This window comes from Nestor notabilis, unplaced genomic scaffold (genome assembly GCF_000696875.1).
Source record: "Nestor notabilis isolate BGI_N333 unplaced genomic scaffold, ASM69687v1 scaffold24599, whole genome shotgun sequence".
Lineage (NCBI taxonomy): Eukaryota > Metazoa > Chordata > Aves > Psittaciformes > Psittacidae > Nestor > Nestor notabilis.
The window spans coordinates 1-14,125 of NW_009942687.1; the positions used below are offsets into that span (position 1 = coordinate 1).

Sequence of the window (14,125 nt, forward strand, 5' to 3'; positions counted from 1 at the left end):
GGGCGCCCTGGGCACCCGGGCCGGCCTCAGCAAGCTGTGCGAGAGCAGCGACGACGAGGAGGCACCGCCGGGGCCGCAGGAGAGACAGCCGGAGCCGGAGGAGGGGGACGAAGAGCAACCGGACGAGGAGGAGCCGGAGGACGCCTCAGACCTCTCGGAGGGAGAGGATGTGGAAGGGCAGGGGGAGAGCGAAAGCTCATCGTCGTCCCCCGAGGACGAGGGGGTGCCGGAGGCCAGCAAGCCCCAGGGCGAGGAGATGGAGGAGGTAGGGTGTTCGCCTCAGATAACGCAAATTGCTTTCCGAAGTACATGTCACAACCTGAACAAAGAGCAGAGTTTGCATCACCTCTGTAAAGCAGGGGTGTTTGCTATCTAGTCAGGCCATGGATAGTGGTGTTAGAGTGAGTCAAACCAGCGCAGGACCCAGCACCAGCGTTGACTTCAGAGGCTTGCCAAGGCCTAGGGACGATGGTGAGGTGTCGAAGGGAGAGTTCCCCCAGGTCAGTGTAACACCCTGAAGCACAAGGCATGTGGACTTGTCTCTATATACAAGACAAACAAAAGGAATTACCCCAGCTTTAGAGTTTGAGAATGGTTATCATAGAGTCATCTAGGTTGGAAGAGACCTTTAAGATCGAGTCCATGTGCTTGTGCACAGAGCAAAGAGAGCTTATGTTGAAATTAGTACCTGTTGCAAACTGAAGTGTTATCAATGATCCCAGAGGTTCTGCCTGTGTTAGGTCTTGTAGCGCAGGTGGAGGAGAGGAGGTTTAGCCGGTGTGGCACTAACTTAAGCTGTTAGTATGCCTGCAGCTGGTTAGATCTGGTTAAAACCAAGATGTAAGATGACAGGTTTTAATAACAATGACTTAAAAAATCATGTAAAGGGAAGAGGGGTTTTGCTGCAGTCAAATTTTGATCATAAATGGTAACTTGTTGCATGCTTCTTTCTGTATGAATTTGTTTCTTTGACATTAGTTATTAGGTTCTGTAATACATACCTAAAAGTTGAGTATGTTAATCTTAAATAGAAATGTGTATTTGTGTTCAAATATTTAAAATACTAGTCTCATTTGGTGTCTTACTGTTTTCCTGGTAAGAGTCATAATCCCAGTGGTACGAAGTATGTTCCCCCTCAAGTAAGGAGAGCTCAGGAGACACTAGATGACAAGAAAAGAGAAGAATTGGGAAGACTGAAGAAAATGGTGAATGGTCTTATTAATAGGTAATGTAATAAGCAAAGTCATTAATCTTTCTGGTTCAGTGTGACAGTGCTCATCATTCAAAGAAAAGTGGCAAGGATGTGACTTTCCTCTTCACAAACTGTTTTTAAGTTGGCAATCATGTCTGCTATCCTTAATAATAATTACCTTCTATGATTCTATATAAGTTCTTTGAAGTTGGTCATTATGGAAGTTGAAAAATCTAGAAAATAAATTTAAGATTGGGCTGAATTCCACACAGCAGTTGCCTGCAAGTGCAAGGTATAATTCACTTAAGTGTCAAGAGTATGCTATAAAAAAACCCTTGTACTATGAATTATAACTCCCCCCCCCAAAAAGCATTATTTTCTTTTTTAATTAAATAAAACTAAATTTCTCCAACACTGCAACTGAGGAGGAGCAACTTTATAGCTTCAAGTACTGAAGAACAGAAAAAGTAATTCACGCTTTCACACATTTTAAATTTACAGCATTGTAAAATAAGAAATCTATTGGCATTTTCTTTTATCTGTTACCTATAAAATGCGCACTACAGTATGCAGATTGTTCAGTTGTTTAGAATTTGATATACCTTATGAGGTATTTTTGTACTTACTTTCTCCAAAGACTGATGTGCTATAGTTACAACAGCTCAGAACAAAGTCTGTTTTCTTGATAAGTCTGTTCAGAGTGGCAGGAAGCACATTGACCATGCTTTGTAAATACTGATGCTAATCTGTTTATACTTGTAAATACTAAAAAAGCAAACAAAACAACCACACAGAATTAAACATATGTTAGTGTCCTGGGTTCAGCTACAGCAGTCATTTTTTCTCCTTCTTAGTAGCTGGTGCAGTGCTGTGTTTTTGACTTTCAGTCTGGGAACAATGCTGATAACACCGATGTTTTTAGTTGTTGCTCAGTAATGTTTACTCTGACCAAGGACTTTCTCAGTCTTATGCTCTGCCAGGGAGGAGGGGAAGCCAGGAGGAAACAGAGACAGGACACCTGACCCAAACTGGCCAAAGGGGTATTCCATACCTCATGCCCAGTATATAAACTGGGGGGAGTCACCCAGAAGGCCCAGATTGCTGCTCGGGTCGGACTGGGTATCGATCGGTGGGTGGTGAGCGGTTGTGTCCTCTCCCCTTGTTATTCCTCTTATCGTTATAATTATTATTGGTAGCAGTAGTGGTTTGTATTATACCTTAGTTACTGGAGAGCTGTTATCTCAACCCGTGGGAGTTACATTCCTCCGATTCTCCTCCCCATCCCTCCAGGAGCGAGGGGAGGAAGAAGGAAGTGGGTGAATGAGCAGCTGTGTGGTTCTGAGTTACCAGCTGGGCTTAAACCACGACAGTTAGTTTAGTAACACAGCAAAATACTAAAGGTCCCTTCCAGTCACCTTTTCAATCTTCTTAAGCCAAGCTAATTTCTCTAAAAAACAGAGTCATTTGTTGAGTAAATTGAAAATTGTGCAACAATGTAAAGAGAAGAAAAGGTGAACACTGGATTTTGTTTCTCAATAGGTTGAGTGAACCAAATTTGTCCTCCATTAGTGGACAAATGGAAGAGCTCTACATGGCTAACAGCAGAAAGGACATGAATGAAACTCTGACAGATATTCTCATGAATGCTTGTGTTACTGCAGTTGCCATGCCTGCAAGATTGATAATGGAGCACGTCCTTTTGGTCAGCGTTCTTCATCACAATGTCGGAATTGAGGTAATTCTCGTGGTTGGAACTACTTTTGTTTAATAATACATTTTTGTAGAGTGTCTTCCTTGATATTTTGTTTGAATTGTTTCATTTTTGGTTGTGTGTCACTAAAAAATATCTCTAGTTGAATTTCACCAATATTTGTAGCTTATTTGCTAGGTGTCCACAAGTGAAAGGGATCAAGTCTGTTGCTTTATCTGATTTATTTCCTCCATGAGTTACTGCTGGTCAGTTATAAAAGCATAATTTTTTTCATCAAAATCTTCCTGCATCCATAAAACCGGGAGGTTTTACGCTTCAAGTTTTCTCCTGTTTATTTAGACTAATTCATTTCTGTTCACTTGGGTATATGAGGTTATTGTTCTTGAACAATACATATATCCAGATAAGAAAAGCGCTACAGTTACAGAAATCCTTTTACATCAGTGGAAAAAGTCCTGTTTTTTAAAGCTGAATCATGCAGATCATCAGTGAAATTAGCTAGATATATCAGTTATTCCATAATATCAAAAAATTCTAAAAGCATGGCAAATTTTTTGGAGTTTCTTTGTGGTTTTAAGCTTTATGAATGATTGAAGTGATATATCTGTTGCTTTCTGTTAAGAACCTGCTGAAACTACTGATGTCAAAGGGAAGATTTTATCTAATTCCAGTGAGATGTCTTTCACAAAACAGAGGTGTTTCAGCATCATGTTCCCATCAGGTTTTCTACACCTACGTTTTCTTTATACATCTCAATGCAAATGATCTATTTATGCAAGTTCTTCAGCTTCTCATATAGTGGCCTGAATGCCGTCTCTGAAACCATATTAAATACCAGATGGATGCAATTACAGCAGCTTTCTCCATGCAGCCTTGCCATAAAACTCTCTTTTGTTCCTCTCTGCTCCTTGAAAAGCAGTTCTGATTGCAAATACAACATAATAATACAGAGCTGTTTTAAGAAGAGAAACACAATCGTTACGGAAGTTGAAACTGTGCAGAATACCCAGTAATAGGTTTTAGATACAGATACATTAGTAGATACTAGAAATACATAGATGATACCCAGACTTTGTCCTACTGACTCGGCACAGCACCTTTGAGTCTAAAATGTCATATTTACAAAAAGCCCCGTTATTTTTTTTCTGTAAAATAGAGAATATGCATTACACATGAGTATGATAGCACAGCTGCATTTAAAATTAGTTTGAGCAATGCAGACGCTGGGGTTCCAGTAACTATGTTTATACATTTGTGCAATATGAGAATTGGATTACTGAAAAGCTAAGCTAGTCAAGGCTTGTAATGCAAGTCAGTACTGGTACTGGGACTTGTGCTTTTCATAAGAACAATCAGCAAAAAACTATCATCATAATAATGGGGAGAAGTCTTGTTTAGCAGCAGTGTGTTCATTACCTGCCGATGTTTTGGTATGGTTTCTAATTCCAGTCAGCATCAGTACACTCTTCACAAATACACATTCCAAATTTTCTTTTCCCAGTTATACCACTGACAACTGGCTAAGACTTATCCCCACTTCAAAATCGGCCTAAGCTTATGTTTAGCAACTGTGAAAACTTGGTATGTTGGGGGTTGGTTTACAGTATTTTTTTGCCTTCTTGTAAGGATTATGTTGTGGAATGCTGAACTCTGTGATGTGTTTCGGTTTTGACATGCAGCTCTTACTGGATGAATGACTAGCAGTAACAGCATGTTAGCCTGGCAGCTGGGAAGATACTAATATATGTTCATGAAAATTATGTAAACAAATTCAGATGTATGCATACTGTAAGTTCGTAACATTCGCTTTTCTTGCACAGATGTTGAAGGGCAACTGGATGTCATACATAAGGTCTAAATAACATACACTTTAAGAATTTGTCACGCCACTTAGATGTTTGTGTATGTAAATGTAGAACATCCATATTGGTTGAGAGGAGCAACAATATATCTTTAAAATTAACAGTGGCAATGTGTCAGAAGTTAATGTTTTACAGATGTCTAATATCTACTTATGGTTAATGGTTGGGTTCTTTTAAACTATTTTTTTTCCTCCTTAATGCAACTACCGGCAGGTCGGTGCTCACTTTTTGGAAGCTGTGGTGAAGAAATTTGATGAACTCTCTAAAAGTGATGCTGAGGGGAAAGAATGTGAAAACCTGCTTGCCTTGATTGCTCATCTCTATAATTTCCATGTGGTTCATTGCCTGCTGATCTTTGATATTCTGAAAAAGCTTGTTAGTGCTTTCACTGAAAAAGAGATTGAGTTGATACTGTTTCTTCTGAAAAACGTGGGCTTTTCCTTAAGAAAAGATGATGCGTTGGCTTTGAAGGAACTGATTACTGAAGCCCAGAGGAAAGCAAACACAGCAGAGAAGAAACTCCAGGATCAGACTAGGGTATGTATGTGTGTTTTAAAGATTTTCGGTTCTGAATAGACTTTAATAAGCACTTAGATACATGTGTTAATTTACCAAAATGTTTTCTGCTGCACTCTGTTTAGGTTCTGATGTACCATTAATGTTCAGTTGTTGGCATTCAGTTATTTGCGTTCTTCTTGTCTGTGTTTCTCCGTTAATTCTTTGGGCACAGCCACCAAAATGCTTGTAATGGGTGAGACTCAGACTACTTTGTGCCTTATGCAATGGACTGTGCTCCTAATAATACTTGATAATAAACTTTACACTTAAAAAAGTGGCCATGGTGTTTGACAGATTAAGCTTTGAATTGAAGCTTGAATGCAAATGTATATAGTGAATTAAAGTAACATCTTTCTTTGTATTTACGTAATCTAAATTTTGATGTGTATTGCTAGCCAAGCTGCTTATTCTCACAGAACAGTAATTTCAAAGTACAGTTTCCACTTTTATTTAATAAACTTTTCAGCACATAATCCACAGAAATAATTTCTTTTCCCAACAGGTTCGGTTTATGCTAGAGACTATGTTGGCACTAAGGAATAATGACATGCGTAAGATTCCTGGTTATGATCCTGAACCAGTTGAAAAACTCCGCAAATTGCAAAGAACACTGGTGAGAACTTTCTCGACGTATGTCTTATAGCTATTCTTAAACCAGAAGTAATTATTTGTGTTGTACATTGGCTTGACAGGCTATAGTATCTCTTAATTCATTTAACAGTCAAGCTCTTATGGACAAAAGTCACTTCTTAGGTCATTAAGTATTATGTCCTGTGTCCAAGTTAATTCAGCAGTCAACGAGCCTTCTGCAAAAGCGTTTGGGAAAGGACGCAATACTTAGCCAAAGACTTTTCCTCAAAGTCCTATGCTTGAAAAAGAGATTGTGGGAAGTTTAATGATTGTGGAGAAGAAATGAGTCATTATGACAAGTTTGGAGGTTTTTTTCTGTAGATTTTGGATGCAGGCACCCTCTTCTAACCTCACTATGTGATTATTTTGGAAATCTAGCACTTCTGAAAAGCTGGAGAGAGGGCAGTTTGGCTAGAACAACCTAGTATAAAATGCATGAACGTAACTGTCTCTTTGGATTAAGAACTATTTTCAGAAATGTGTAAGTGCAGGATGTGCACATCAGTATTAATAGGCCAGGCGAAAACAAGCCAGGTAACCTAGTTCTGTAGAATTTCCTCTTGAATTTTCACAGCCCTGGTACACTTCTAGGATCTTGTTGAAAATTCTTACTTTGTTTAAAGAGTTTGAACTCTTTGTTGTTTGAATTGTACAAAACTTAAGGCAATTTGTCATGTCATTTTATTTGATCGGAAGTGTTGAAAAGGAAAATCATGACCAGAGCAATCTGCAACTGATTTTCAAAGTCAGCATCAAGTCTTGAATTCTAATCAAGTTCTATGGTTGGAAGGTGGCTCCTTTTTAATTGATTATCTCTCTCTCTTATTTTTTATTTTTTTCTTCCCCCTCCAATGAAAAATAGAGCTTCTAAATTTAGATTTAAGCAACTTCTTACATTTGAGAAATTAGAGCACATGGGGAAACTTGTATTCAGGCTGCTGACTGAAACTAAAGGTTGCGGAAGGAACATGTGAAGATCTTTATGATTAAGAGATTAAGTTAATTGTTTAAAGTAATTTAAACAAAGCATTTGGGGTTTTTGTGTTTTGGGAGGTGGTTTGTTTTTAAAGAAAGCTTCAAATAAAAGCTTTTCGGGTTTTTATATTTTATTATTTTAAGGTTCACAAAAGTGGTTCTGGAAAAGAAACTCAGCTCCGTGTCTCCCTGGAATCTCTCCTCAGTGCAGATCGGGTTGGTCGCTGGTGGATAGTTGGGTCATCCTGGAGTGGAGCACCAATGATTGATGATACAAATAGCAAGACTCAGCAGAAACTGCATATGGGAAAGGTACAGTTATAAGTGAAAGTGTTTGTGATCTTTTGAATGTTCTTCATATAGGTACAGAAGTTTGTTTCAGAGCCCACCAGAAAAAAAACCACCACCTTCCTGGGCTTTTGTAAGAGTATGCTTTTGGACTGTAAATTCTGCTCTTAGATTTTTCAAAATGTTGTACTTGTGCTTCGTAAGAGTTGTTTCTACAAATACTATGGTATAGCTTGTTTCTTCCTATCCCATGGAATTGCAGAAGTCACTTGTGGAAGTTGAAAAGAGATGTGATTTAAAAGTGGATTTCCTAGTATGAATTCTGACAGGTAGTGTTGTCTCTGTGTGGGTGGCATACATCTAAGCTGATTGTAAAAGCAGTGTGGTGAGAATGTCATGGTGACTTACATTAGAGAAGCACATCTTAAAAATAATTGGCACAATTAAAATACATTAAAATATATTTCCCTAGGTGAAAAAACTCCTGCTGATGCTTATGTTTCTGTACAAAAGCTCGGGACCTTTGGGCTGCTGCTTCATAGCTTACTGGAGATCTTCAGTGATGGTCTTATTCAAGGCTGTGCAGAAATAGCTTTCTTCAAGCATAAATAAAATAGCATTTAATTATAATTTTTTGCAGGTGAGTTCAAAGATAATGGAGCTTGCTCGTAAGCAGAGAATGAACACGGATATCAGGAGAAGTATTTTTTGTGTCTTGATGACTAGTGAAGACTACCTGGATGCCTTTGAAAAGCTTCTCAAGTAAGTACAGACTAGCACAAAAGACAGCCCACAACTGAAAATAGCATTAGCTGGGCTGGAAAAATACCATTGCTGGTCTGGGCTTAAAAGCATTTAATAAATGGTAATAAAATTAGGGAAGTGCATAGCTAGGTATCCATGTAGAGTAAAAGGGTAGGAGAGGAACCAAAACCCTGGTGTAAGGACTAGTAGGAGGGAAGTTAGAATTGACTGGCAGTTGGAGGAAAGGAGTAGCCCCTGTTATTGTCACTCATGCCTATAACTGTGATTTTCAGCATCTTTTGACTTCAGGAGCCAGTATCTTTTTGCATTGAAGATGTGTATCCTGGTTTGGTGGATGGAAGTCTATTGCAGGCTTGCTTCCTCACAGAGGCAGACCAGAAGCCCCTTCAAAATATCTCTTGGTTTTGTTGCTGGATTTCGATACCACTGCTCTTCCTTTAGTTCTTGCCACCTTGTTAAGCCATCTTGTAGGTCTCTCTCCATAGTTGCGTGACCTGGTAGTGTTCTAGCACCTCCACTTCCCTCTTAGCTTTGGGTTTGCTTCAGGGTCACGTTTCATGTTGAGGCCGGTTTCCTCACTACTTGGCAAACAGCTTTTTAGAAGAAGATGTGATCAAGGAAAAGGAAAAGCTTAAACTTATAAGCTATTCTTTGTGTTTGTCAGAATATTACTGTAAGTCTGTAGTAACTGGGAGGGGAGAGAGATCAGGTCTGAACTTCTCTTTTGCAGCCTTGTAATTCAAGGGAATTATCTAACCAGAATGGCATGCAATTATTTAATTTGATAACCAAATGAAAACAGACTTTGTAATAAAGTCAACTAATATTTGATTAAATGCCACTTCTGCAAAACACAGCTTGGATTTAAGACTGTGATGGAGTCATTCCAATATCTTAATATGGCCTGTTCAATTAAAAGAAATTAGCTGCTGCTGCTGCAGTTCCTGCCAAGGCCTGGTAGCTCAATTTGCAAATTGATCCTTGACTCTCATCTGTGCTATTTAAACTAGTATACAAATTTGTATACATACAGGCTTGGCAGAGAAACTTTCTGCAGATGGCCTGGTGTTTGTTGATACTGATTTTTATACAGCAAACTTGGAGAGGAATTCGGAATCTGCCCACATCTGGCAGAGTATAATGGAAAGTACACAGAATTGTCAGTGAAGGAATTAACTTCAATGTGAACATGTGTTCCAGACTGTATGGGAACTTGTATTCATAAGTTGGATGTCAGTCTCATGAGGAAGAACACAAGAAAATATATAAAGAATTATTTCGACTGCCCATGTCGATTCATCTGCTGCTATGTCTCTGGCAGAGTTTAGGTGTGATTAAATGGTAATTTAAACCATTTTAAGTCCAGGCTACTATAGTTTTGCTTGTCTTTCTCCTCCTTACAGTATAAGTAATTAGTCTGAAGCCAGAACAGCTCCCTGAAGTGGCTCAGCTTTTGATTGCAGAAGTGTCAATGTAAAGGGAGGGTTGGGAATATCGCTGGAGACAAAGAGGAGAGAGTAAGACTTGATCCATTTCATCAGATGAAAGGCCACCCCTCCTTCACAAACCACAGATTCACACAGCAGGGAAAATGAATACTTCTAAAGTTTGATGCAGAGGCAATTTTAAAAGCTATTTCATAGAGATGAAGAATTTGAGAAATGTTACATCTCACAAAAATTGAAACTTTGAAAGCTTTATGTACCCTGCTGTAGTGTGATGTGTAACTCAGGATAACCATTATGTGATCCCATCTACTAAAATAATTTCAGCTTACTTTTAAAAGGTTTGAGTGTTGCTATTTTTGATCTGAAGGCAATGATAGTCTTGGACTTCAGCTGATGATAACTAACTTGAGGCAGGCTTCCACTGGTGATAAATAACCTACTTCGGAGGCAGTCATCCCATATACAGCAGGAAATTCTTAAAATGATCAAGACATACAAGTCCATGGGAATACTGTAAGTCATGAATGATTTAATAGGTGAGGTGGTTGCATATACTTTATCAAAGATTATCAGGCTCACGAAATCTCTGCAGGTTTACAGTGAAGCTCAGCAGTGAAAGACAATCCTGACTCTTAAATTTTAGATGTTTAGGAATGGTAGGTCTGAAAAGATAAAATACTGTTATGTCTGCAAAGAAGTGAAAGGAAGAATAAAATTGAACATCAAAGTGCTGATCTACTTGATTACAGCTGTCTGGCAACATGGATATTTCCTAAATAAGCAAGGCATGATAGAAGTGATGATGGGGAGTGTACCAAATTAGTGACTGCAGTGTAACTTCACAAGTTACAATGCATGTCTGGTGGCTGGAAACTTGTTTAAAAAAATAAAAAAAGCTTTTGTTGGTCTGTTATAAAATTAGGTAGAACTTGGCTGATGGGAGAGCAAGCACGTTCTGTCACAGACACAACTTACAGTGCTGGTCTCTTCTGGAGAAGCAGAATTCTAAGTTTTCACTGCTCATTAGCAATCAGTCTAGAAGTCATCCCAGATTTTCCTGTTGTAAAACCTTAAATTCTGGGGAAGGGGAGTGTGGCTGAAAGACAGTATTTTCTTTATTAATCTGGTGCATGTCTATGATTCAGAGCAGTGGCAGATGTCTGGAGATGTATGCAAACGAGGGATATTGGAATGTAGCAATGGCAAACTATAGGCGATAGAGCAAGTTCCAGCGGAGTCAAACTTAGTTAGAAAATACACTTGAGTTACACCAATGCCATGTGAAACTTGAGCTTTAAACTATGAAAAGAATTTTGTTTGACATTTTTCAGACTATAATGTGAAGCATTTTTCGTTTTAATTGGTTTTAATGCTGCCAAGCATTTGGCAGCCTGAGAAGCTAAATCTTATTATTCACAGAACAGGTGCCTTGTGAGTTAGTTGCCAATCCCTGCCAAAGTGTCTCAGCCCTCTTTTTAGACTGGTCAGCTGTTCAAGTGGGAAGGCTGTTCAGTCCTTGGCCTTTGTGCAGAGGCAGCCAACATTGGTACTGACTGTTGACTGTGTTGTTCAGGCTTTTTGTGTGTGTGTTAAGGTGATTTGAAATTGCTGACTGCATCTTCTTACTATCAAACAATAATGAATTTCAAGTATTCTGTAGCATGGAGTTGACCTAGAGATTAAAAGATTCATATCGCCAAATAAGTGGGAAAAACATCCTAATATGTTATCCCTAGTAAGTGCAGATACTTCATAAAAGTGAAGAGCACCCTGAACATGTTTCTCTAGACTGGCTTATACTGATCCAAAATCTGCTTTTCCTCCCATGACCATAGGTACAAGTGCGAGATAACTACAACAGGGTTCTACAGTTCTTGTTCCACTATTTAACCTTTGTATTGGTACACCATGCAGCAACATTTGCTGCAGTACTACTACACAAGACTCCACAATGACAGTGCCCTCTCCCTTTTTCTTCATGAAGAGGTACAGACGTGGAGTGATCTACCTTTCCTTCCTCAGGCACTAATTATACTTGTATCATTCCAATTCTGTCTGTTGAGGTCTTGCTTTTGCAGCCAATCCTTTAACATCAGTAAGACTATAGCATTTCCATATTGCCATACCAGGATACTGATGTAGCCCACAGTCAGAAGGGTTTGTCCGTACAGTGTTGGTTGGGGGTTTTTTAGATTTTTTTGTAAGAACTTCCTAAAAAGTGAAATTGAATGTAGTGTCTGGGGGTTTTTTTTGGGTGGGGGTTGGGTTGGTTTTTGGGGTTTTTTTCAAGTATTACTCTTGGATGTTGACTGTAGCTCTTGCTTCGTGGCAGTAATTTTTTTCCTTACTAAACAATTCTCATTCTATTGCTAAATTTTAGGCTTGGACTGAAAGATCAGCAGGAGAGGGAAATTGTTCATGTTACACTTCACTGCTGCTTACAGGAGAAGACGTATAACCCCTTCTATGCGTTTTTGGCCAACAAGTTTTGTGAATATCAAAGACGATTTCAGGTGAAAAAAAATCTGTTTCTACTTTGGTTTAGTGTCACTATTGTGGTTAGGAAGACAGTTATTAAATACCTCAGAGTGGATGCATGCCTGTTAAGATCGACATCCAGAGAAATAATTCTGCTGGTCTAGCTTATGCATTCAGTAAGGCATGCTCATGGTGAGATCTGAATAGGAAATGAAATAACTACAGCAGAAGGTTTGCTTTCCTTCATTTTACACATTTCAAAAGAATTTGACAGTCTGATCAAGGATCTCTGTTAATTCACAGAGGGCTCATAAAGAATAGAAGGTCAGAAGGTTTTGTTATGTTGTTACTCATTTAAACAGTCACTTGATTGTAGGATTAATTTTTTTTGCCTTTGACACCTAGGTGACATTTCAATTTAGTATTTGGGACAAAATCAGAGACTTGGAAAACCTGTCAGCTGCTGCCATCTCCAACTTGGTTTCACTGTTGGTTCATTTGCTAAGGACAAAATCATTGTCACTTTCAGTTCTCAAGGTTGGTGTGTTTTCTTTTCAAAATACTTCTGTGTTTTACTTCCATCTGCTAAGTTCTATGGAAAATATATTTTCTCTGTTACCTAGCTAGTACTTTAGCTTTTCATGGTCATAAACCAAGACAAAACTTGTTCTGAAATTACTAAATTAACCCAATTGGTTACAGTAGTGCTATCATTTGGGGAAAAGGGAACCTGTGGTGACCCAGGCATACAGAAAGTATCCAGTTCTATACCTACAACAGTTGTAAGATTACATTCTTTAGAGTATCCTGAGTTGTAACTATGGCCCCTTCATTAATAGGCTTTGTCAGTGGATTTTGTGCTATGCTTTTTAGCTGATGTTGATTTTTATTAGACCAGAACAAAATCTACTGAGCACTTGGATTTATCTAGTTGAGAAATTATATCTGGCATCCTGGTACTAGTAGACAGGTTAATTCCTTAAAAAGTTCTCTGCTTTGCTTATTGATTGGCTTTTGGAGGCAGTGTTGTCAGCTAATTCTTCTGTGCCAAACTTAAGACTTGGTATATATGGGAGGCCAGTTGGTGTGCTAAAAGCTGTTCATTTAGAAGAGAATTCATCTGTTTGAAGTACTTGAGTGAATCCAATTCTCCCTCTCTCCTAGGTAATTGAATTCAGCGAACTAGATAAACCCAAAGTCCGTTTCTTGCGACAAGTATTAAGCATGCTGTTAATCAAAACAGATGCTGAAGATCTTTGTGACATTTTTGTGAGGTAAGTGAGCAGAGAGATCTGTAGGGAACCCTTGGTGAGTAGTAATTAAGAAGGTAAGAAGTTCGCTTATTTTGTTGGGAATTATACAGTGCCTTTTCCAAAGATCAGACACCCATCTCTTAACAACTAAACTCTTCTGTGTGAGTGGGGTGAAGCTTTTGTGTGTTAGTACAGGCTAACCCATCAAATTGGGTGATGATGTTTCAACCCTTACACTGCAACGTGAGGAAGCTCAAACATGCTGTTCGCCTCGGGTTTTGCTGTAATGTAATTGTTTACATAAAACAAGTCTGAGGCTCCAACATTCCATTTTATTGTTGAGGTTCAATTGTATGCTGAGTGCATTTGGGCTGTTTGCCAAACCAACATAGACTTGCGGTAATTTGAAAGCCTCATCAGAAAAGCTCCTTTTATAGGTTGGATTTTTTTTTTTCCCTGTGTTCTCTGAAGAATATAAAAATAATCTAAGAAACTTCGGAAACAGTAGAAGGCTAAATGCAATTTTTGGTATGTATCTTTACAGGATATCTGACAACTCCAAACTGGGAATGCTACGGGAAGGCTTGAAACTCTTCCTTACCCACTTCTTACTGAAAAATGTACAGGCCCAAAAAAGCGCTGAAGAAGCTAGCTTATTAAAAGAAAGAGTTGAACTAGCAACCAAGGCTTTGCAAGCAAAAGAATCCAAATTGAGGTTGTAGTTCTATTTTCCTAATAAAACTTCCAGAGAAACTGAGTCTGCACAAAGATGCAAAGCTTTGATAGTCTTTCAGACCCAAATAATTGAGAATGAGGAGAGCCGTCTTACTCTGAAGGATCTGTTTCTCGATGCAAACAGTTACTTTGCTCTACACAGTTGTTAGAGGTTGAATTGGGGTTGATACAAAGCCTTTTGAAGAAAGGGAAGATGCATTTTTTTGTCATGTCCCTTTTTAGTATGAGTG

At 38.7% G+C, this 14,125-nt stretch overlaps 1 protein-coding gene across 1 annotated transcript; it reads left to right on the forward strand.

Moving 5' to 3' along the window:
* Nucleotides 1–48: 48 nt before the first annotated feature.
* NOM1 (nucleolar protein with MIF4G domain 1) lies at nucleotides 49–13,882 on the forward strand (the record flags this gene model as incomplete). The annotated part of the gene is made up of 11 exons (XM_010021526.1): nucleotides 49–265; nucleotides 1,101–1,225; nucleotides 2,732–2,927; nucleotides 4,979–5,302; nucleotides 5,826–5,936; nucleotides 7,073–7,240; nucleotides 7,857–7,978; nucleotides 11,810–11,942; nucleotides 12,313–12,444; nucleotides 13,072–13,181; nucleotides 13,705–13,882. Coding segments are annotated over 11 exons (1,816 nt in total), but the record flags the coding sequence as incomplete, so codon positions are not given.
* Between the last annotated feature and the right edge of the window lie 243 nt (nucleotides 13,883–14,125).